This window comes from Python bivittatus, unplaced genomic scaffold (genome assembly GCF_059951505.1).
Source record: "Python bivittatus isolate LINGU-HERP-01145 unplaced genomic scaffold, Pbiv_v1 ctg000580_np1212, whole genome shotgun sequence".
Lineage (NCBI taxonomy): Eukaryota > Metazoa > Chordata > Lepidosauria > Squamata > Pythonidae > Python > Python bivittatus.
The window spans coordinates 29,215,589-29,241,987 of NW_028277087.1; the positions used below are offsets into that span (position 1 = coordinate 29,215,589).

General features: G+C 36.1%; 1 protein-coding gene across 2 annotated transcripts in view; it reads left to right on the forward strand.

Moving 5' to 3' along the window:
- Positions 1–26,399, forward strand: part of SETD3 (SET domain containing 3, actin N3(tau)-histidine methyltransferase) — a 70,666-nt gene that overhangs the window by 32,607 nt on the left and 11,660 nt on the right. For both annotated transcript variants that reach the window (XM_088149863.1, XM_088149862.1), the window contains exons 7-9: positions 11,672–11,730; positions 12,388–12,502; positions 21,705–21,779. In XM_088149863.1, the coding sequence (XP_088005989.1) occupies positions 11,672–11,730; positions 12,388–12,502; positions 21,705–21,779 (249 nt within the window). The remainder of the gene's footprint in view (positions 1–11,671; positions 11,731–12,387; positions 12,503–21,704; positions 21,780–26,399) is intronic.

Genomic DNA, 26,399 nt, shown 5'->3' on the forward strand with positions numbered 1-26,399 from the left:
CACAAGAGGGAGCCATACAGTTTATAGACATGTAGAGTGAAGATTCTTTGCTCTTTGAACGCAAAGGTTTTGGTTTGTCTTTGAAAAAGAAAAGGCAGCTGTTTCCTGTTTTAATTTTCTCTCCACATGGGCATATTTATAGCTTTATGGAAAGAAAAAGTCCTGCTTTATATTATCATACAACTGTGCACTTTAGTATATAAAAGCAGAGCTACAGTCTCCCAGCTGTACCTATTCTCTGCCAGATTGGAAAGAGAATGCAACAAAATATTGAATAATAGAAGCTCTTCTTTCATATTCTTAATAACATAACATTTCCATATGTATTATTTTCTAATTCTAAGAATAGTATCCTAGAAAATGAACATTTTGTAGTAAATTAAAATATCCAGTGTTGCTTGAATTGCTGTGGGGGAGGGCAAGAGGAGGAGCAAGAATGTCAAGATGAAGAAAAGCTAGAGGAACATTCTGATCATCAATATATAAATAATAAGGGAATGAAAACTTTTTCCATTATTAGACTGAAAAAAGGAATGAAAAGATAATGAAAATAGTTCAACAAAAGTGCAAACATGAGAGAAGGCAAAACTAAATATGATACCTAGATTATAAATTTTCCATGTAAAAATACAGTAATAGGAACAATGGTGATGGCAGAGAAGAGAATATGAGGAACAGCTGAAAGGTCTTGGTATATTTATCCTGAAGAAAAGAAGATTTATACAGGTAAGATATTGACCTTCAAATATCTGAAAGTGTGTCATTGTGAAGATTGTGCAGAGGCAGAGCTGTTTTATATTTTTCTAGAGGTCTAGAACTGAATGGGTAGAAATTTCAAAGAAGGGAATTTTGTTTAAATATGGGGTAAAACTTCCTAATGATTACAGCTATTCAGTGATGAAAACAGATTACTTCAGAAAGTGGTTGACTTTTCTTTTGTTGAGTAGCATAAGCATAAATCAGAAAACATTGGAACAGTCCCCCAGTAGATATCAGGCTGGTGCAAACCTTGAGCACATCCCCACATTGAAGATGGAACTGTTTTGTAGAGTGCTTTAACTTGTTTAGGACCATCTTTTGTTTTATTCTTATTTCACTGTTAGGAAGTTTTGTTTTATGTTTTTAAGCTTGTCATGGATGTTTTAAATTTATTTTCTACTGTGAAAGTGCGAGGAGTCAAATTGATTGTTGCAGGGTACAAATGTAGTTAATTATTGGTACACTCAAGGAGAGTCTTGGGCAGCTTGGTATTTTAAGCACAAAGTTAAACAACTGAGAAGTTAGACAAGTGAGTTCAGCTGAAATTTCTGGTTTCTCTCTGCTCTTTTCATAGCAAATAAAATGCCATGTAATCCCACATTTGCTTGACAGTGAATTTTCTCCATCTATTTTGCTAAATCTTATTGGGTTCTGTATTTCATAGTGCACCCCCAACCTCATCTTTTTCATTTCTGTTTCTCTTAAGTCCCTCTTCTGTATCAGCCAATGAACTTTCCATTTTGAAAATCATAAACCTTGTCAGTTGGGAAACCATTATTTTCTGTATTTTCGACCCTGCTTGCCATCATAACTATTTTTAATTTATTTTTGCTGCTCTTAATGACTTACAGTTCCATTAAAGTAGTCTCCCCAAATACTTTGACTGAAAACTCTATGCTTCAAAGACATATATGCCAATACTGGATGAAATTGTTTTTGCACATTTTTAAACCACACTGGGGAGAAATATTACGTTGACTACAAAACACTAAGATCTATTGAGACTCTTCTTTAGAAGATGAGTTTTTTAACTCCTCTCCTGGCCACAGATTCAGATGAGCTTTCACTTTTGCAGCTAAAACAGAACAGCAGTATATATTTCTCAGATCAAGTTGCATTTCCAGAGAGCAACTCTGTCCATCTGTATTTCAAGACTCCATGCCTCAGTAGTTAATCATACTATTGTATTGTTGGGATTTAATATCTTTCTCCTTGATGCAACTGGAGTTATGAATGTTCAATAAAAATAAAGCACAATAGAAATCTGATAAATCTGGAGTGAACTAGTCAAAGGAGATATATGTTTTGAGCATTATTAAACTGCTTAAGGGGATTATCTTTTAGAAATTAGTACTTTAACTAAATTAGAAATGGGTTGCTTCTACACTTTTGGCCTAACTAATCTATCTTGATGTGGAATGTGCTCACCATAATAAAAAATTAAGTACAAGTTCCGCTCTATTTCACTTTCCTTACCTGGAGCACTGTCATATTGTTTTGCTAACAATGGTAATCTTAAACAATTTAAAAGTTCTAGCCTACCCTTGACAGTTCACGCATGGCTGTCATGACAAAAAGCATATAAACTGATGAGCAGCATTCTCTGATCAGATAATTTCTATTGTTTTTAAAATGTGCTTGAGTGAAAAGCTCACTGAGCATGCTGATAGGAAGACCAGAGGAATGAATCAAAGCAATGCTGTTGATGGTGTCTAGTATCTCCTGTCCAGTTGGAGAAATTGTGAACGATGCTGTACTGAAGCAAACTTCAGATCTTTTGAAGAGGCATAAAGAAGTTTAATTATCTTGATGTCTATAGGGGGATAAACTCTCACAAGTATGGTTCTTTCAGGAAATTCCTGACATCTTGCTGAAATTTTGTCCTTCAAAGAATGGACCAATATTAAACAGAATCAGCTATCCTTGATTTTATATCAACCAATAAGAAACATTTGATGAAGTAAAGTAACAGGAACATTGTTTGGCGCATGTGACACCTCTGCTCTGCGAGCTGCATTGGTTGCCAGTATGCTTCCAGGTTCAGTTCAAGGTGCTGGTAGTTACATTTAAAGCCTTCATGGCTTGGGGCTAGGTTACTTAAAGGATGTCTTTCCTGAGTTTTCTCTTCCTGCCCTGTTGGATTCTGCAGGAGAGGCATGCTCTGGGTCCCATCTGTTAGTGAGTGTCATCTGGTGAGATGCTGGAAGACAGCCTTTTCTGTCATGGCACCAGAAATTAATTAAAATAAGAAAACTAATAGGAATATGAAAAATCAGTTAAATTGCCAGTATAAATGCAAGAATTTATGGTAAAGTTGGTGCCTAACATAACTCCTTGGGAAAAATGTTCCATAATTGGAATGTTCCATGTAATAAAACCTTTTTCTTTATTGTCACATAAGTATTTAAGGTACTTGGACAATATCCCAATCCTTCCTATCCTGCTGTGTTAAATTCAGGGAATACATCAGTTCTTCAGCTCTTCACATTGGCTTGAAATCACTTTTAGTAAATGTGGAGAAATTCTAGTTCAGGAAGTATAGAGAGTGAAACGATTAAAGGAAGCTTAGTTTGACCTGTACATCCAGGTAATGGGTGGAGATAACTGAAGGCCAAGAAAATAAAACACAGGGAAGCCAAGCAGGATTTCTTGGTTTCCTTGTTAGATGAGCTTTTAAAAGTATGAAGGACAGTCTTTGTCCTTTGGAGGTTGTGTTTTCTCTTCTGATGTTCACTGAAAATAAGATAAAAACAAAACCTCCCAGCTGGCACCATGAAAACTTGTATCCAGGAAGTTGGGGCATTCAGCATTTCTCTTAAGATTTTTGGATTGAATGGGAATTCTGGATAGCATCTGTTTGGGGGATTGTCAAAGGGGAAAGATACAGGAAATTTTGTAGTCTTCTCACCTGATGGCAGCGCAGAGAGCTGAAGCTGAGCAGGCGTGTTCCCAATTTGCTGCTCAGGTCTCAGTTTAACTAAGAAGGACTGAGCTGATAGGTCATTCTGTAGGAATAGGTGAAACCTCCTCAGTTTGCAAAGAACCTGAGAAGGTACCTACTGGCAGCACAAGGGTATTGAGAAGGAAAATGGGAAAATGCTAGAACTGGGTACCATCAGATTATCATAGAGTCCCTGGGCTTCCCTAGTAGTCCTGGTTGAGAAGTTGGGAGGGGTGGGAATTCATTTCTGTGTGGATTACAGAAGGTGAACAAGAAGACTGTTCCAGATAAATGCCTCAGTGGCCAGAGCTGGTGGATTGCTGGAGCAATTGGGAGGAGGTCAGTTCATCCTCATGCTGGACTTTACCAAAGGGTATTGGCAGGTACCCAGGAGTGTTTTGCTTTAATTACTCACTAAGATATATAGGAGTTTAATGTTTTAACTTTCCAGCTGCAGAATTTCCTAGCCCCCTTTCATAGGTTGGTCAAGAGGGATAGGACTACTTGTGGTTGTTTGATCATGTGGCTATCTTTTCTGATATGTAAAAAAAGCATAGGGGACACCTCAAGGAAGTAGTGCAGTGCATTAGAGAGGATGGATTGATGTCAGACCTTCAGGGTAGGCAAGATCACGAAAAAGGCACAGCAAGGATTCCAGGAATGCGCCATATTGTTGTATGGTGAAGTAACAGAATCTTGAAAGGTTGTTGGAGTTTCTCACTGCCCCATCTTATACTAAACAAAATCAAGGCAGGTTTATTTTGATTGTTTTTCTCATTCTCTTCTCTTTCTCAGGATTGAGTAATCTTTTGAAACACTCATCTTGATGGTTCACTCATTTCTTCCTCATTCCCAAGGCTAGGTTTACAGTTGATTAAAGACAAGAAGTATCAAACTTGCCTTGATCAGGTGGCATACTTAGTTCATAAAATGAGAAAAGTTACCATTTCTCCCTTGGCAGCAAAGGTGGAAATTATTATACAGTGGTTCCCCAAGACAAAAGAGACAGGTATATTTTTTTCTTGGATGGAGAGTAAACTATCATAAATTTATGCTTCAGTACAACAGAATAGTCTCCATAGATAAAGGAACACCAGGAAATACAAACACACTAGCAGACACCATATCCCGAGAGGTAATGAATTTGGACAGCAAGCTAGAATCAGTGAAGCTAGTTGCAGAATAGATTCAGTTTTATTTCATGCATTATGATCTGGGCTGAATGAACTTGTTCTGGTGGTGTGTGCTCACTGAGGAAGCAATTAGCCTCTTCAGAAAGCAGTTGTTCAAACCTCCTTCCCTTTTCTTTCCAGCTTTTTTCTAGGTCTCTGACTTTGTTATATGTAATAAATATGTAGATGAACTAGTGGTATTTGTTCTGAGTAAGGAATCTAGTCTTTAGTACATGTTTTTTCTGACAGACAGGCTCCTGAAAAAAGGGATGCCACTTGCCTCCCTCTTAAGTAAATCAGTGACAGAAAGGATTTCTCTGAATTTAAGTGATTGGTGGCAGTGCACCTACTGTAAGGGAAGGTAGAAAAGGGCTGTCGAAAGATTTGGAGATACCTCATAAGAAGCAGCAGGGCCAAGCTAGCAGTCCTTGTGTGCCTGCTCACACCCAGTTCACTATCCCAAAGTATCTAGTTTGAGATGGGAGTAGAAGAGAAACTGGAAAATATATCTCATTAGAATAAAGGAGAGATAATGTGAGACATATAATCATTCATAATTAAAAGGGGGGGAAAGCCTGTAACTCTCAGAGGCATGAAATTTAAAAAGATAGAATCCTAAACATGACTGATTATTTGAAAAAGAATAGGAAAGAATATTAATTCTTTTCACTGTACCAGGCAACATAAAGCTTCTGTCTGGCAGTTAATCTTAGCTGGGTAAATTTCATGGGTGTAGATCAGTGTAATGTAATTTAGTAATGCCAAAATGCTCAGTCTCAATTCTGCAGTGCCACTATCTATGGCAAAAATATAGTAGTTTTCTGATTTCCCATAGTTTTTTGTTGTTGTTTGCTAGTTTGTTTTCTACTCCCCCTTTCCCCCTTTCCCAGAGATATACCGGTAAAATATAGTAAACACTCCTCTATTCTGCACTGGTCAGAGCACTGCTAGAATATTGAGTTTAGTTCTGAGTACTACATTTTAGAAACTGATGAACTGGAGCATGTTCAGAAGAGAACAACCAAGATGATAGGAGGTCTGGAATAAAAAAAAGTATGAGGAATGGTAGGAAGCACTGTATATACTCAAGCTGTAGAAGAAAAAACTGCAGGTACTGTAGATATAATAGTTGTCTTCAAGCATGTGAAAAGCTATTATTTATTTATTTTGTCCCCTGCCCATCTCCGCCCAATGGGGGACTCTGGGGAGCTCACAACACGTTAAAAACAATAAATATACAGTTAAAAACCTATAATAATTCACATTTACAAAAATAAAGGGAAAAAATCCAGGAGGCTGATGGTTCAAGGCAGCAACGCCAGGCCTCTAAGGGACTAGCCAACTCTGTGAATGTGAAAAGCTATTATATAGAAGCTGGGGAAGAATTATTCAGAGTTGTTCCAAAAGACAAGAAACAATAGGTTTAAATTACAAGGAAGTAGATTTTCATTGGACGTGAGGAAGAATTTTCTAATGGTAAGAGCTATTCAACAGGTTGTCTCAGGAGTTAGTGGACTTCTTTGCAGGAAATAAACAGGCTAGATGGTTATCTTTTGGAGCGCTGTAGTAGTGGATTCTTGCATTGAGCAGGGAATTTAATCTCCAAAGGCCCTTCTAAACTTTGCTGATGTTATTCTGTGGTTTCACCTCACTGTTTTGGGGGCATGTGTCTCACACACACGCCACATGCACACTGTTATGGTTGTGGTGGATGCTGTTGGTGCTAAGATCAATTTCCTATTAATAGCAGGAAAGTTGGGTTTTGCTCTTTAATTATAATCTGAACATAATGTTAAGCGTATAGATGAGCCTATTTTCCAGACTAACAAAAATGGAATATCCATTTTGAAATTATTACTTTTGAGACCACAATCCTATACATATAAACTGTGAATAAGCTTTTTTGAACTCTGTGAAATTTATTTCTGAATAAATGCATATGTATTGCATGTCAGGGGGTCTTGGTTCACCGTTTTTATTATCCTATGAGATTTAAATAGCTTGTCTCCAAACCAGTTTTATTTACAAATGTCCATTTAAATAGTCTTACTGTTACTCCATAACATTGTAGTGTATGCTTATTAACTGAACATTTGCCATAATATTCTCATTTGCACTTTTTAAAAAATGCTGTATAACTATCGTATATTTAGAGTTGTCTGAAATAAAGTGAACATAATATTATTTCTTAAGCTAAGAGTATACAAAATTAAGAGATCTGATTTTTGCCATTTATCAACAGGTTGCTTCATTTGAATAAGTGTCTACCTCCTTTTGATCAACCTGAAAAATTTGCATGCTATGCAGCAGCCATATTCTATACTTTATTAAATATCTGTCAATTATAAATATCAAGGTTTTACATTAATGTCAAGATAGTACATCAAAAATTCATGGAATATGTGACTTTTTCCAAGGGTATTTAATACTTAATGCATTTGTGTCATTTTTCTTTCTAGATATATTGACAGGTTTTATTAAGAGTTTGTTAGGGAGATTTCATTTTTACAGAGGGACTGTGAAGCAAAACTGCATGCTAAATCAATTTTTTAATCATAGTATTTTTCTCTTGGTCATTTCAGCTAAGATATGCTAACACATGTTAAAAATATTGCATTCTCAAAAATACAGAATGCATTTATTTCCAACATTATTTTAAATGCATATGTTTTGATGTGAGACAATATAATTTTGTATTAGGAGTATTTCCTATGATTTATTAAGGAGAAAGATTGATTTCTAGAAATGTGCAAGTACCTCTCTGGAGATTCTCATGAAAAGTGCAGGAGGCTTTAAAAACCATTGTTTAAAGCTTTGGAGCTTTATTTCCTCTATATTTAATATACAGTATACTATTTAATCATTAAATATCAGTCATCTTAAAATCTAATATTGGACATTTACATTTTTGTTGGTACTATTTTAGAATCTACATTGTAAGTTGACAAATATAAATGTAAATCTTATAAATCATAATTTACATTTCCCATATATTTTCTGGAATGGAAATACAGAGGCATACCTTCACCCAAAAAAATAATTTCAAAAGTATATTCAAAGTAGGCTTTGCATTCTGATCTGGATGGTCACTCTTGTTTTCCATTTACAGTGCAACCAAGTATTTCATTAAATATGAGAACATATTTGATGTTAATAGCTGGATTTCATTATTTCCAGGAATGGAGATGATTGTTTTGCTTCTTCCTCCTAGCAAGCTGTAAGAAAATTCTTGGTACAATCTATAGGTGATAGGATTGAATTTTTCATATCTACAAATGTGGCTTGACTGCCAGTGCTCTCCCTGCATCCTGCAATTGTGCAAGGACAGTTGCATCATTGGTAGCTAGTTGTAGTACACATTTGTGCACTACTATGGCACCCAGTAAAATATTGGGTAATGTATTGCCCCATTCACTATTCTTCACTTCCCTAACCATGCTAGTGGTTGAGATGAGCAGTTGCAGACTATTTCAATACTCCATTTAGGACAGTAACCTGGTACAGATATATTTTGAACACCAGCCACGTTTCTCCAACTCGTCCTTTTTTTCCCTTTCTTGGATTTTGAATAACTTATCTGATGAAGAATTCTTGGAAACTCCAGAACTTGTATTAAGAAAGATACTGGTTCTGTATGAATTTCAGGGGTTTTTTTTTCTCCTGTGGATGGTGTTTTAACATTAATTAAAATCTGTTTCTTCTTTTATATCATATAGTTTGATTTGGGATATTATCAACAGTATAGGAAAGAAAATACTGAGAAAATGTAGTTAATGTAATTTGAACTTTGATATCTTGATTACATTTATCAAGGTGGACATGTGCATATTTCAGTGCCTGATACCTATCAATTTATATCTTGGATTCAGAATACCTTAGGAAATGTGCACTTGAACAGAAAGATCTTTATTTTCATTTCTAGAACATTAATGGAGGCTTTGCTCCATGTCCCCTGTTCTGTTCTTGAACATCTGCTGGAATACAGTGTTAGTGCCTACACTATGGAATGGATTTTCCAAAAATATAATTTGCTCTTTTTTATAGTAAAGTTGGTCTAGTCTGTGTCAAACAACCTTGGCAGAACAGTTAAAATACTGGAGTGCATCAAGCTATCTCTTCTACTGTTATACTGTCAATTTGAAGGTTTTAACTTATTTTGAGACAGATATAATTAATGTTTAAAGGACTTTTTTTTCTTCATTCTCTGTAACCTGTTATGGCTTTTTTAATTAGAAAAGGGGTTTATAAATATTCTGTTAATATTAATAGAGTTGCATGTGCTACTTCTCTTTTAAAGAAGTCAATGTTTTATACTGTATATAGTAAAACAATCTGATTAGTTACCATTGCTGAAAATACGATTTTCTTTGGAGAAAATTGTCCTTTTGTATTTTTAAGACAGAAGTTTCAGATTCTGTCTTACATGCATTTGATCAGTAGGTGGAGGCAGAGCCATGTTAGTCATCGGTCTTTCAGATAAATCCTGATATAACTGTTAATAGGAAGACTCTTCTCAGTTGAAAGTTACAAAAAGTAAATGTAACTGTGAGTTTGCCTGTGCTGTAAGCTTGTTTGATCACATGTACAGTCCATTAAAAAGCTTAATTTGTTAATTTTAAAATAAATATGTTTGCTATTTTTAAAGGGCTAATCTTGTTTCCAGATTTATGGAATTCTTTTCAATGAAACATCTTCTAGTTTTCATCAGTAGAGATTTTTAAACAGCACCTTAAGATTTTCCTGTTATTATGATTTTAACTAAGTACTGATATCATTGTGTATATGCTGTTACCTGGTTTTTATTGTTACTTGATGTTTTCATAGTACTTGTTTATTAAATTTATATCTCTCAATCAGGAGCTCAAGGCAGCATACATAGTATTTTGTTCTCCTATATAGTAGTAACAGTAATGTCGTTATCATCATCATCATCATCATCATCATCATCATCATCATCATCATCTTTTATTTTAGTGGTACCTTATAGTATCTTGGGAGTTTCATTCTAAAAGGTGGCATATATATCTTATAAATAAAGTATTTAAGCTTTTGACATTAACTAGTTACTTATTAACAGAACCAAACAACACATAATTTTATCAAAGATTAATCTTCAAAGTCTTATGTTTTCTTAGAGTATCTTTTTTGCACCTCATATCCTATGTTTGGCTTTGATTTTTTTCCCCTAATATGATTGATGAAATTATTCTCATTTACTTAGAGATGGCTGTTATAAAATTATACAGATCTTGTTTGTTTGTTTTTGTGCCTTCCAGTCAATCTTGACTCCTGCCAACTGTCTGGACAAGTCCCTGCAGTTTTCTTGGCATTATTTTTGGAAGTAGTTTGCCATTTCCTTCTTCCAAGGGCTGAGAGATCATGACTGGCTCAAGATTACAATGCTGTCTTTGTGCCTAAGGCAGGACTAGAACTCATGGCTTCCTGCTTTCTATCCTTGGTGCCTTTAGCCACTACACCAGACTGGCTCTTGTACTGACCTTAGCACTAATTATTTCTTAAAATAGCCAACCAAACTAAAGAAATCTGCAGTGAGTTTTGCATGTGAAACAAATACTCATCTGTAAATTAGTTGAGGGACACAAGGTTTGCAAAGTCCATCCACAAAGCTAATTTTAAGGGGTTAGAGAGAACAGACACCTGGGACATAACACCCAATTGGCAGCCTTTTGTAATATATAATTTGCCTAAAATTGTGCACTAAGCACAGGCTTTTGTTTTCTAATTGATTTAGGGTTTCAGCCACTTTTACCTCATCCCCTACTGTCCTGCACACAGTGCCAGCAAGTACATTACTGTGAGAGATGATAAATTACCATGCACTTGTGATGCTAATGCATCAAGGCTATAAAAAGCACACTGTGTTGAGCTCCTTGCTTTCACAGTGTTGCAAAGATACGTCCAAGCAAGTCTCATTTCTATTGGTAGAAATAACCATTCATTTGATAATTTCTGAAGCCTGCCTATTCAATTGTCATTTAAATATTAAAATGACCCTTTTAATGGATCTTAATAACTTAAGGGGGGAACATTTTTAAGCATTTTGTAAAATTCAATGATTTTTAAAGTTATATATTTAAACATATAAGATATGAAGAACCTTTAAGTCATTGGCCAAAAATCCTTATTTGTTCATCACAATTAAGATTGCTTTCTTGTCCTGCTGTTCAAGTATATAGTATGACCAGCATCTTAAGGAAAGAAATCAAATTGCTTTATTGGTTTTGTTCAGTAATACTTATAGCACCATCCTTCTACCTATGCATTTGACTGTAACTGTTTCAATGTTTTGTCATGTCTGTAGTCTCTAAAATATATGTGTCCTCTGAATTTTTTTAAAAAATTAAGATATAGGACAAGTCAAAGTAGCTTAAAAATACATATATTCCCACACTGTGACCAAGATAAAGAATTAAAACTCTGAAAGCAAGAGAAGAAAAGGACTGGGACAGTCTCCTTTTTCAGAAAACTTTTCATGTGTGGTTTGGAGATAGGAGTCTACCTTAAATTCTTGGGTGCGTTGTCTGTGAGTTTGAGTCTTTGAAATATGAAGAAACAGATTTATGGCGGCTGCTGGGCACAACAAATTAAGTTGACAGTGATGTATGAGAGCATAATAGCATGATGATCCCTCTGTAGCGCGGCTGGACGCCTCCTGCTTCATTTGGCTCTTGTTAGGATCTGTTAGGCAGCTAAATAATGAAATTCTGCTGACTGATTTTTGTGGGGTTTTTTTTGTCTTTTCCCTGTTCACCTCTCCTCTGAATCTTTTATTTCTCAGACCCATCCTAATGCCAGCAAACTGCCATTAAAGGATTCTTTCACTTACGATGATTACAGGTTTGTTTCCCTTTTTATATAAAAACTAGGTTGTTAAGCTTTCAGATTTCTTCCCCCCCAAATAATCAAGTTATTAATCATGAATCCCTGGTCCCGTCATAATACTTAGCATTAAAGATCACAGAGTATAATTATTGCAGCCATCTGTATTTAATCTTCAGACAAAGTTTGTTAGCTAGCCAATTAGCATTAATTTATAGTTTCTTCTAAAATACATTGTTATATTCCTTTCTAAAATCCCTTTTAAATAATTTTTGTTGCAGTTGCTGTTTATTATTGTGAAAATTGGTTAAATTAAGTGAGACTTCTTTGAAAGATACTGTGATATAATTGATAACACTATAAGTAAAATTAATTCACAGAAGTCTTTCTACACCTCTCAAATTCTAACAGGAATTTTTTAATTTTCTAGTTCCTTCTTAGTAATTTTATAACACACTGAAGTATCTGTTTTGTGTATTGTTGTTTGTTTTTAAGTGCCGCCTATTTTTTTTTAGATTTTCAAAAGATAGGATTCTGCAGGTGATTGACTTTAATAAACCCATAAAATTATGGTATAGCAATGGATACTTAATATAGTAAAAGTATTTTAAATTGTTTGAAATGTATTAAAACTTTTTTCTTGTTACTTCCACTAACTTCTTTTTGGCTTGTTAGGTGGGCAGTTTCCTCTGTCATGGCTCGACAAAACCAGATTCCTGCTGAGGATGGCTCACGGGTTACATTAGCTCTAATACCTTTATGGGACATGTGTAATCACACCAATGGGCTGGTAAGGACTGTATATATGAGAGGAGAGAATAAATGTAATTGCTGTATTCAGCACCTTTTTTCTGGACAGAAATTTTGTTTCATACCATTCAAATTAAATGCAATCATGTTTTAATCTGACTTGTTTTGGAGATCTTTGAGATATGAATGGTATTTCCATAAAAGTTGATTTTTAAAAAATAAATATTAAACACAATATATTTGAGCGACTTCTGTTACTCAGAACTGTTTTGTGTGTGTTGCGCAGTGAGGAAGCTGGTAGCAATGACCTTAAAATAATTAAAAATAACTTTAAGTTGCTGAAGCCATTGTTTCATTGTTGTTAGAAATTTAGTTTATTGTTTGCCTGAAACTAGTTTTGAGTGGCATGAGATTGAAACCTTTGAAAATATGGAGGGCTGAGGAATTTCATATCTTTGTTTACTTCTACTGTAGAAACTTAAAAGAGAACTTGAAATTCTTTTGATACCTTTTTTTTTGTTTTCTTGCCTTTTTTCCTGTGTTCTTCTTTTGCATTTATTATTCTAGCATAGTTGTCCTATATTATATCTCCATTTTTACATGTACCTTTCCTATACTTTCACCCCTTTACATCCTAGCCCAGCAATACTTTATCTCCACGCATTTCTATGCCTTTTGCCTTGATGTGTATTTAACACCAGTTTAAAAGTTTCCTCTTCACTCTCTCTGTAACTTTTCCATTTTGATCCTCTTTTATGCAATTTTCTTATATCCTGTTTAAATGGGATGTGGGAATTATTCCCCAATTGTTTCCTTTTTTTCTTTTCTTCAAAGCAGCAGGAGGGAAGCTGACTTTCTTTGGGGCCAAGTTACAGAGGGAAGCATGTTAGCTTTCCCCTTGTTTTGGTTAAAATAGCAGCAAGAAATAAAGAACTGATTAATCATGAATCTACTATAGTTCCCCTATGCTGTCTCTTTGATAAAAGCTCAAGGGTCTATGTCTTTTCTTTTATGGTAAGTGGTAATTATAGGTGCTGTAGAAATAAATAATAATTTTGCTTAAGATAAATGGAAAATGTGATATTAAAAAAGCCTTTGAATATGCTAAATGATTATTTTTGTTGGAGAACTGCAATACTCATGCAGAACTTCCCAGAAAAAATAGTGGTTTGTTTTGATGTTTAAAGCTCTTCTGTTCTGTTGCAAGTACAGTCAAATGAATGTTTCATTTTGTCTACCAGAAAGATTCCATATATTGTCACTGGTAGCAGTACAGACAAGGGGAGCATGTTCATTTGTGCTTTTTATATTTTGAAATGCCCATTAATGTATCAGTTTACTACTTCTGCCCAAGCATATGCTGTCCCTAACCATGCAGATTTTTGTTTGCAGTGTGACCTCTTAAAAAGGGGGATTAACCCCCATGGTTTAAGATCTCCTAGATCCTGAGTACAAAAATAAAATAGCCTGAAAGGATGGAGAAGTCAACTAGTTTTACCCAATGAGATTATAATAAACTATATAAATCAAAATTACTAATAAACCAAATCTTGGCTGATGAAAGAATTGGCCAATTATCCATTCTGAGCTTATTTATTTATTTATTTATTTATTTATTGCTTAGAGTATTTTTATACTACTTATTCCATTAACAGCTCAGGGTGGCTTACAATTAGAGTCCACTGGAGTTGGGTGGCCAATTAATTTAAATAAATAAATAAATAATAGCAAAACTACATTTAAAACAAACCTTAAAACTTTATTAAAACGTATTTAAAACATTATTAAAACAAAAAATGTATTTTCAAACAGTTAAAGCAAGTAAACAAATAAGTTTTAAGCTCCCTTCTAAACTGTAATAAGGAAGGTATTTGTGTATTGTATATTCCACAATATGGGCCCAGCCTCAAAGAAAGCAGAATTTACTTCATATGTTCATTATATCTGTGATGTGACCCACAAAAAGTGCCCTGTTGATCTAAGAATGCAGGATGGGTTGTATGAGAGTAAGCTGGTCTGAAAGTTGCTTGGGCATGTGAAACTTTATTTACCATCATAAACACCTTGAATTGGACTCATAAGGCAGCTGGCGACCAGAAAAGTTCTTTCAACATGATAGTTATGTGGAACATTTAGAAAGTATCACTTACCTCCTATGTTGCCACATTCTGAATGAGTTGCAGTTTGTGGAACATCTTCAAAGACTGCTTCACAAGGAGCACATTATAGTAATTACAAAGTAATTCAACTTTGACTTGCTAGCACATGGCAAGGTCTCTCTTGGTAGAGGAGCCAAAGATGATAGAAGCCTTCATTGCCACTGATGTTACCTACTCCTTAAAAGAGAGTGCAGTCCCAGCTAGAAAAATAATCTCATCTTAATCCTGAAGTCCAATCCCAGACACCTCTGTTTTGTTCACATTGAGTTTCAGTTTGTTTTATCACAAGTTGTCAGTTACAAGCTGGAGATACTCAGAGGCCTTGGAAATGTCCTACTCTGAAGTCATAAGAAACAAATATAACCAAGTATCATCAGAATGGTAATGGCAGCTAGCTCTAAACCTGCAAATGATCCTTCCTAGAAGTTTCATATAAATGTTATATAACATAGGAGACAAGTTAGAACCTACAAGGAACCCACAAGATAAATCATTCCCAGGGGTTCAAGCAGAAATCTTGCTATGTCTCTAGTGATCCAAACTACATCGGCTCTTCAGTCTATTATGACATCACAGATGTTACAACGTGAATTTAATAGAAGTAGTATCAAGATGCAGTAACTCAGTCTGGCTCCCCAAATTACCATGTGGCCAAAGAGGGAAATGTTGGAGTTTTTATATTCACATGGATTCTGTTTCCCTTCACAAATCTGCCTCTTCACGTCAGTTCAGTTTATTATGGTCTCCGACCAGTACAAGCAACAATTCTGTACAAGTATACTTGTGCATCATGCCACTGAAATAGGGGCACCAGTTCTCCTGGAGAAACATAAAATACACAAACCTAGACCAGAAGTGAAAGCCAATTTGATGTAATGGTTAAGGCACTTGACTAGAAACTAGAAGTTCTAGTCCTGCCTTGGGCATGAAGCCAGCTGGATGTCTTTAGGCCAGTCCCCCTCTCTCTCAGTCCTAGGAAGAAGGCAATGGCAAACTATTTCCAAAAAAATAAATATCGCTGAGGAAACTGCATGAACTTGTCCATGTAGTTGCTAAGAGTCAACACTGATTCAAAGACACCAAAACACACACACAGTCTTCCTCTAAACTATAAAAAGATGGTGCAAACAAAAGAAAGACATATGAAAGTACTAAAGCAATTGACAAAAAATGGGAAACTAAAAGAAAGAAACTCTCTAACTTGTATCTCATTTGCAGAATTAAATGCCCGAGCTGTTACCACTGCCCTAATATACCTAGCTTAGTTATCCGCAGCCCATATGAACACAGGCAAGTTGCACTTTGTTTGGTTCTCACCCCACTCCCATTCATCAGTCCTACTAGCTCTCATCTAGAGGACAAATTAAAAAGCCACCCTGCCAACTATCCCAATGATCATCCAGACCTTGACAAAAAAGAGGGGGCTCTTGCCCTTATTGCTGCCCCTTCAAGCTAACCTATCCTGCCACCCATTTTAAGAGACCTCCAGACCAAGCGGCAATCCTTTGTCTAACACTTTAATTTACCCACTAAATCAATAGTTCTGCATTCCTTCTGTAGATGTTAAATATTTATGATATAAACATAATTCTTAATATTAAAAATCCAAGACACAATAAAAAGGAACTATACCAATCACAGTATATATTTGCTGTGTAATAATGAAATAGGGTATCTACTGAAACTGTAAGTGTCCTGTCCTATGTGTAGATACAGAGAACAGAGAAAGAAAAGCAGTCTACAACTAAGAGTTATTCCAGCCTGTCTTTGGCTCAAAACCAATAGGTAATATACCTGATTCAAAAGAGTGATTGTACAGTAGTGCAGGTAAAAAACAGTATATCCAGGGACACAGTTCACATGTAGAGGTTTCAGAATGAAGGTATAGGAGAAGCTGAAAGAATATTGATTATTGAAAGAATATAGAATATTGATTCCAGCAGCAGCCCCTGCGCTGCCTTATAAAAATCCCAGCAACTAGTTCCTCCCAAATTCAGCTGACAGTAATCTTGGTTCTGATTTCCAAGTAAGCTGCTTATCCCAGGGTATCTGAATCTGCAGTTGACACTTTTCTACCACTCCTTTTCTTCCACTTGCTATGGCAGTGCTGCTTAGGGAACAGAAGTTATGGATCAAAGGTTAGAACTGCAGAATAGACACTGAAGATGTCACAAGAACTGGTTCTATTTTAGCTTCCACTGCCTGATCTGAGCCCTAGTTTTTAGCCCCTGACATCTCTTTTGAGACAGCCATGACAGCAAGGGAGGTCTACTGTCTCCTTAGAATTACAGAGTGATAAAGATAATGCATTACTTGTTCCTTGATATACTTGGCTCTTTCAACATCAAAGTTACATTTCATCCCCAAGACTATATTGTTTACTAAAAATTCAAAGCATGTTTGGCTGTAATATCATCTCTAGAAATCAGTTTTCTTCTAGTTTTGTGACCCTAATTTTATTACCAGAAGTATAAAAGTTGCTGTTTGGAATAAGATAATTGCCAGTAACTGTTTTTAATTCTATTAGTTATTTGTTTGTTTTTTAATTAATTCCTTTTCTAGAGTTGGAAGAATTTCTCTAAACAAAATTACTATTTTTGGGCAGTCCAGTCCTCTGTGTGTCTACTCAAAAATGAGTTTCATTGGCTGACTCAGACATCATCATAATCCAGATTTGTTAACAATCTTGGTTTGCAGTCAGGTGATTATTCTTATCCTGTTGTTCCCCATAGGCACAGCTAACAAACCCATGGTTTATTTAGTGCTATGTATCTTGCTTTTTTCTGGCCAAACCAGACTGTATATCTCCAACATGGTTAGACAAGAAACTGGAATTACTGGTTTGCATACAACACTGAAGAAAGTACAGATAGAGCCAACCAGATTAGTTAGCTGCGCCTGCTGACAGAAAGAGCCAAGCAATTATATTTTCTCATTATTTCTCATTTACCATATAACTTGAATGCAGCCCTTGAGTTGAGTATGATTTACTCCCAAGTAAGCTTAAATTGGATTTCAGTATAAATATTGTTATTTCATAATCCTGTACATTTTTTTAGAGGTAATAATATTCTGCTTCAGAAAGTTATAACTTTGTATACATAATTCCTAATATACCAGTTTGTAAATATTATAAATATTATACACTGGGAAGAATGGGATAGAAATTTATTATTCACTGATTTGTATCCTACCTTTCCATTAAGGCTACAGTCTTCACTCTTGCTCACTATTCTATAGTGATATTGTGATTTAGTGGTCAAATTGATTACAAGTGCTGCCAGAAATTTCAAGCATACTGGGCAACAAAATAATTATTTATCAATGAAACGGATGTATCCAACAACATGGAATTAAAATAACAGAAAAGCAAAACTAGAAGAAGCTCTGCGGTTTTAAAATCTATCCTTTTTATTCACTAATTGGCATTTATTTCTATTTATATGGCTGCCTATCTTAAGCAAGCAACTTTGGGTGGCTAGCTACAATTAAAACCAGCAGAAACCACACACACACACACACAAAACCACAATAAACATACAATTGGCAGCCAAGATAAAAGGGACAACATCCATCAATACAGCCACTTACAGGCTCCAACTGACATTCTGACCCCCATGCCCAGAAGCACAGCCAGTGAAAGTCTAAGTGGGTTGGGGCCAATCTGACCACTGGGGGATGATCTCCCATAGGACAGGTGCCATGACAGAAAATTAATTGGCATTAACAATCATTTGGAGAAAAGAAATAACCTATTTCCTATTTTCTGAAAAGGCAGGTAACGTATATACAAAATTGTTTTTTCATTTCTCTCACTAACATCACATGGTGAATTCACATTCTACAAACTTGCACTTCTCAGAGTTATTGCAATGTTCAGTGATACGTGTCAGTATTTTTTACTGCTACTGAATTCTATGAAGTAGACTTCTAAGAATGGATAGTTATAGCATTTATGTTTTATTTTGTCATGCTTGTCAGCCTAAAATACATCCAAGGAAGGTTACATACAATCATTTATTGATTTATCATTAAAGATTTGCAACCCCTCCTTCAGGATAAAAGACAAAATACAGGGTCCTCTTCCCACAGCTTTCTACTAATTAAAAGATATGACACAAAAAGGAAAAATGAGGTGGAAGAGAAAGGAAAACATACTAATGGACTCTAATTCTCCAAGTCACATAGGATTTTCTATAATGGCAAGCCAGAAATGAAAACAGTTTAGAGTGAGAAAGAACCAAACATATTTCTCTCAGCAGAATCAGTGGAGTAGCCCTGTTTCTCACCTCTCCCTCTGCTTCATCTTGATGAAAATAATTGCTACTACACCTTTATTAATGGCCTTTTCTATTGGAAAGAAAATGTCAAGAAGTTAGATAAGATGCTTAATATGCCACAGTTTAATAAAATAAGCTTCCATGGATTGCAAAAAAAGATGCATTCTTTGTTTTGTTTTTTATTAGCGATGAACAATGGTGGATTCTGAAATACATTTCCTTAATTAAATACAGTTAATTATTTGAACTTTTTACTTTTAGTTAATGTTTCTTTTTTCTGTGGAAATGGTTAAGGATTGGCTATAATATGGTTGAAAGCATTTCTTGAACATGGGATACTGGAATGTGAAATGAACACTCATGTGAAATGGTTGCACTGGGGGGGTTATTGTTTAAAAAAATGGCTGTTGTGTTACCATGGTCAGTTGCAAATACTCAGTTACTAGAAGACAAACTTCTGGTCTCTTCCCCAGTGCTGTCTATACTCCTGTCCCTGATCACATTGCAAGCCAGCTCAGTGTATTCTTGTTTTTTTATCTGGGGAGATAGACATTTACAAACAAAACTGGGCTGCTGTCACAAATCATTTTATTTTCAAAGAATGCTGATTGAGCCTATGTGGGACTCAGGAACATTTTTGTATGGGTAGTCCTAGGGTTATGACCATTCATTCAGCTACTGTTCAAAGTTATGGCGCTGAATGAGGGGGATTTAAAACAGGTCCTCAGAGTTCTGGTCATCGCGGTGTCCCCATGGTCGTGTGATTATGATCTGGGTGCTCAGCGCCTGGCTTGCAGTTACATCACAGCAAGCTGCAGTCATGTGATTGCAATTTCCGATGTTCTGTGCCGGCTTCCCACAAGCAGAATCAATGGGGAAGCCAACAGGAAGTCGGAAGCAACAATCATGTGAGGTCCTGGCTTAATGACCTATGCTGTCCTCATTTAATGACAGCAACCGGGACTGCTGGAATTGCCATCACTAAGCAACGCGGTCATGTGATGTGCTTTACAACCGCATTGTTTAGCAATGGAATTCCCTGTCCCAGTTGCTGTCATAACCCAAGGACTGCCTGTGAATAAAAAGATACTAGAGGCTTTGCTTGGTAGTATATCAGCTTTCTATTTACTTTTGTTTTATTAAAGAAAAATTAAGTGGGACAGGGAGTTGCCAACCACCAAGGAGCACATTAGCACACATTACTTACCTCTATCTTAAGGTCTAAATATTGTTGGTCTGTCTGTGTACAATCACACTTGGGCTGTTGCAAAGGGCCAGAGAGCTACATACTTTTGTAGATAAGGTTTTTAAAATAGAATTTTGAAATTGAAATAACATTTTCTGGTACAATTTTAGGTGAATTGTCTGATTGTCCACTGTAGGCAGTGGAAAGGTTTTATTTGAGATCACTAATGGACAGGCGAGCAAACAGGAAGTAAATTCAGTAAAATAGATTTATTGTTTGTTGGTGGTTTGACAAATGTAATACAGTAATGTTCATCCTGTTTTGAACTGATGTATTCTCTCTAAAACAACGATCAAGTGTTGCATTTCATTTCCCATTAATGTCGTTAAGGATGACCAGTGGTCAAGAATAATATAAGTTGTAATTCACCAGTATCTGGAGAGTCTTAGGTTTCCAATTTTGCTATAAAGGATCAGTTGCAGTCTAGAAATGCTTTATCTCTAGAAACCAGATCTGTAATATGCAGTACGTTTTCACCAGCAAAAGTAGTACTCTATCTGAAACCTATTCTAGTCAGACATATCCTAGCCTTAATTATCCAGGTTTTTGTAACATCCAGATTAAATTACTGCAGAGCAATTATACGTACCTCTGCCTTTGAAGACTGCTATATTGTTCATATGATTTATCAGAAACATTCCAGTTTTATGAACATCATATTGCGAGGCAGCTTTATGCTAATTTGAGGGGGTTTTTTAACCCTTGTGATTTTTAAAAGAAATATGGGTAAGTGGCAACTACTTCCTCTTTGATTATCCGTATATTAAAACCCTACAGTATCTAATAAAATTACTTAAGTTTGAGATAAATTATTTGCAAGTAAATTTGAATTCTCTGAAGAGGGTATTCCCTAAAGATTCACAGTTATCCATTCATTGTTTTGATGAAAAACACAGTGAGTTGAAACAGAGCTGTAGTTTGCAAGCTATTTCTCTTAGTTTAGTGCTGTATTATGCCTTCCTTGATTTGGAGTTCAGAAACATTATTACACATCCGAATTAATTCAGGATCAGCAAGAAGGAATCTTAAAGGGTATATCTTTCTAAATCTATCTCAGTAGATCTTCCATTATCTATCATACAGAGTTTATAAATTAGGAATGATTTATTAGGTAGAAAGTAAGTGAATACTGTATCCAGTGAAATAGCTCTCCCAATTCAGAGTCCCAGGAACTAACTCAGCTAAAGGAGTGAATAAAGTGAGAATTGCTCTAGTTGCCACTGTTGTGTTTTTTAGCCATGAGTTCACTATTTTCTTTGTTAGAAGAGTGATAGAGATAGAGGAGGGGTTTAATTGTATATTTTTTGGCAAAGATTGGATCTTTAGAATCTGTTTAGATTTTTTCCAAAATCTTTTATGTGATTTTTACATGTTTTTGAAGAAAAAGATTCATTAAAAAATAATGTACATCTGTATTTGCTTCTGTGCTTTGCTACTATTTATACTGTATTTTCCAATTTAGTTATGGTTTGTTTATTTCAATAAAAAATAAAAGAAAGATACATTAAATTCTAAAGGGCTAAGAATTTTCTATGTCTTTTTCAATCCATTGTCTAGATTACTACAGGCTACAATTTAAAAGATGATCGTTGTGAGTGTGTGGCACTCCAAGATTTTAAAGCTGGTGAACAGGTAACTTTGTATTTATGTGTACATGCATGTGGTTAAATATTTGGAATTTTTTATGTAGAAATCTATGTATAGGTACCTTGAAGAAAAAAAGTCTATACAAATGAATGGGATTTAGTAAATAAAAACATTTTAATTTGAGTGATAAGTTTTGCTGACTTGAAGCAGAAATAGTGCTGTGAGAGAAGTTACTTACAAATACGTTTTATAGGTTTTTTTAAGTAGTAATAGAAACAATATATTCTTTTAAAAAACAACTTTTCACTTTTGCTGTGAGCAATTCATCTGTTTTCTGTCAGACTGATAAAAAGATTTATTTACCTTACATGAGGTTTGTGACACACCTAAGCTGAACATTATGAGCTGGACAGCCATTGTTTGTTCAACATCTTGCTATTTGATTTTACTTAGCCCTCATTTAGTTCCTTGTTACCAATTCTGTATCCAGAAAATAAAATAATGTAACCAATTCAGCTGTCAGGATTCATTCTCCAAGGGAATGTATAACTCCTTTTAATAGACATCAGTATCTGCTTTAGCCATTCAGCTGTAGTGTTTCTTAGATTTATAATATCCAGGAATACATGTTGACCATTAATAAATGAGCTTCTTGGCAAAGTAGTATGAGGAGCTGTTTATTAAGCTTAACTACATAAGCTTATAATAGGCTTATCCACAGATAATAATAAAACATTACTCAGTATTGTGAATGTGACAAAGTACCAGGCTCACATGCTTCCCTCTCTCCTGCTACTTGGAGGGGATAGGTGTAGCAGGACATAGACACTGGGTATAATTTCCTCAAATAAAAAGATGAAGAATTTCCCATGAAAGTAGAGAAAGAGCATCTACCTCTAGGATTCTGACTTTGTCACTAGATCCTTCACTACTGCAGTTACCTTTCCTTCCTACTATTCTTTCCCCTCTTTTTTTTTTTGCTTCTTCCTCTTTTGCTGCTGCTGCTGCTCCTCCTTCTCAAGGCATCTCCAAAAGGGCAGAAGGAAGGAGAAAGAAAGATACAACTGCAGTAAGAAGCACAGACAGAAGGAAAAGCAAGTGGAGGAGGAGCCTTGGCAGCAGTCTGAACAAGGGCAACTACATGAGGATCATCAACAGCTGCAACCTCACCTTCTCTAAATTCCTAGTGAATTAAAGGACTTCACCCCACTCCTGGGAACTCATAGGACAGAGTCAAGGGTGTGACTTCAGATACCCTATTGACAATAGAATTGAGAGGGAGGAGGGGATACTCCACTGGACTACTCGCCATGAAACAGGCTCTTAGATCAGTTCTATCTGGCGCCTCTGTGCAAAGCTATAAGACTTCTTAAACTTCTAATAACCTAATCCCTGAGGTACACAGAATTTCCAGAGGAAGCACCCTGTAGGCAGGGGGTGCTATTCTCACAATTCTTCTCTAAACTAGTCAGCAAGGAATGAAAGAACCAAGTTTAAGCAGTAATCTGTATCAACTCCCTCACAACAGTATATCCAGGAGAGTTGTATGTACTTCTTTAGGAGGGGACTTTCTCAAAGACCCAGGTGAGGAGCAAGCCAAAAAAAGTGCTGAGGCAATGATTTTAGCAGTGGGAGTGGCAGCAGATCATTCATTCATGGCTAGGGTCTTTGTGCTATAGATGTGGTCTTTGTTCTGAGAGATACCATCAGAATCTAAACTGCTAAGGGCTGGCAAGGTCATCTGAGTTAATGACAGATTCTTTCATGGATGATCTCCAGTGGACAAAAAAGTGGATTGGAGAATAATGTTGAATCTCATTTTTCTGAACAGCTTTATCAAATAAAGAAGATTGAAGGTGGAAGCACTGAAATCAATTGCAGAGGCTTTTACACCAGATGATCTGTTGGCATCAGTGGACTTATTGGAGGCTTACTTTTATTATCAGGCTAGAATATCAAGAGATTTCTCAGGTTCAACTACCATGACAGCCAGTGTTAGTTCAAAATAATTTCCTTCAACTAGCATTGGTCCCTGGGTTTTCACCAAAATTATGGCTACATTTACAGATGATAGCAATTCACATATATACATACTGACATCTTCTGATTAGGGCACCAATTGATGGACAGAACATACATAATGTGCATTGTCTACAGGATCACAGGTTTGTGATGAACTGAGCCAGGAGCTCAACCTCATCTTCCAGATATTACACTTGAAAGTCCTGATTGACACAGAGAGGCCAAAGCTCATTCTGTCACAAGAATGATCAAGCACAATATAGATGGAATCAAATTCTGAAGTCAACATGCCGACTTTTAGCACTGACACTCATCCAGGGCATGATGATTGCTATCCATTGACTTGGTTCCATGGTTCTTCATGTCCCCTTCATCTTCTACAAAATAACATTGCCAATAGAGCATGGATAGAGCTGAAAGTTTCAGAAAAAGTGACATAGTTATTACACTAGTGACTAAGCACACATTTGGAGGAATATCCAGATAATTTTGTATACTGGGACAAAGATCAGGATAGGGATCATGGTTATAACATGAGGTGATGCTTTCCATCAGTCAGCTGGATTGTAGAGTTATCTTACTAGCTGTAAGCATCCTGGAACACCAGCTCAAGTGATGACATGTGCTAACATGCACAGACATCTCAACAAAATTTACATAAATCATAAAAGAGAAACCAGGTCAGAGGGCTTCATAATGAAGCCATGTGACTCATGATATGAATGGAAATGCTTTGTCCATTACAACAGAGTACATAAAGAGGTCAATGAACATGTTAGCAGACTGTCTGAATTTGCAACATCTAGTGCAGGGTGAGAAGTTACTACATCCAGAAAATGGCCCAGCAAATCTCAGAAAAATGGGAAGTTGACTTGTTTCTTAATCGTAACAGACATTTCTTCTCCTGCTTTCAGAACATCGCTGTGACCTCTAGTGAAGAAAGAGGAGGGGACTTGACCCCTGCCAGCTTATCCAGATGTTCTGTCATAGTGTACACCACCCAAATCTGGGCTGGTTTCAGCTTTGCACTTGAAAATTGAATGAGAATACTTTCTGAAGAGCAAACCATCACATTCAGTAGTTGACACATTCCTTGGTCAAGATGTCCAGTGACAATGAGAAACTATCATGACCTTGATAGTCTTCAGAGGTAGTGCAAGAAATATTTCGGAATGATTGAGATTCATGCGGGGAGAAAGAGCAATTATGCCCATGTAGATATTTTAGGGTAGCCCCTTGGGCTAGCCCTTTCATATTTGACAGAGATTATATGAAAAACTGAGCTTCTCAAGCCCTATAGCAACTCTTTCAAACGTAATAAAAATAATTCAATTATTTTCTGTGCATCTTGGAATGTGTATCTCACAAGGTCTTTCCCTTGCTACCCCAGAAAATGGATTTGGAGGTCCTGCTGTTTCTCCACCAGGTGATTGTGTCCTTTAAGCAGCACTATTGTACAAGCTCCATGAACTGCTCTTTGGATCTCCCTTTCCAACCTTTCCTTCTCTAAGCAGTTCCTTGGCTCGCTTTTCCTCCATAAACTATCTTCCTCTTTTCTGAGAGCTTTCATTCACCCTTCCTCCTCTCTTTTAGCCATCCTTTTTCTTTCTTCTTCTTGTTGCCTCAGCATCTCCCTCATAATGCCTGTCAGGCATTTCAGGGTTGACCTCTGTCTCCACAGGCTCTGGTTCACCCTCTGCATTTCAAGCTGTCTTATGTAAGCTTTAGTATGTGGATATGAGTCACATGCCATTATATTCCTACTTGCCTCTAAAGTTCTAATCCTTTGGCTCCCAGTCTTTTCCCCTCAGGAGCAGGGTCACCTTTTCTCTTTTTCATGCAAGCCCTTTATTCTTTATGTCTGAATACTGGATAGCATATTCCACTGCTAACACCATTTGTTAGGGTTTTCTTAGTCTGGTACAGATCACAGACACAAAGACTACATTTGTTTTTCCCACAAAAATTGTTTTATTATACATTGTTTTATTATACAAAATTAAACTCCTGTTTCTTTCTTCCAATCTTAATGCTAATTCTGTGCTTGTTTCTATTTTCCTGTCTTAATCTACAGTCTTTCTATTACTATATATTTACAACTATTTCTGTCATTTAATCTATAAATTTCTATCTCTATGTTCTATGTCTATATTCTTATCTCTATGTTTGTAGCACTATGTTTTCCTATCTTAACTGTTTTTTAGCTCTTTAAATCTTTTCTTTTTCCCCAGGTCTTCAGCTCTTGTAGTCAATCTCAGTCTATTTGCATGTGAAAACCCAATTCACATCTTCTATAGTCTTGAGAATGGGCTTTTCTCTCTCTCCCCACCCCCCTCCCAGCACTCACAGTCCTCTCTTGCTGGAGCTGATTTGTGGAGCTCTACACCTGGGTTGCTACACAAAGCTGTGGGTCTGCAGACTCTGGTCAGGCTCTTCCTCCCCCATCTCTCAGCCCTGCCTCTCAGCCATCTTTCACTTCCAAGAATTGAAGTTTTCTTTTGCTGTCTGAAGACTGCTGTTGAGGCGCTTGCCTTTGGGTTAGAGGTTTCCCTTTCCCACTTGTCTGCTGTTTTCCTGGGTTGACTCCTTTCTTGCCACACCCGCGCACACACACTTGTTTTCTATTTCATTTTATGGGACAGA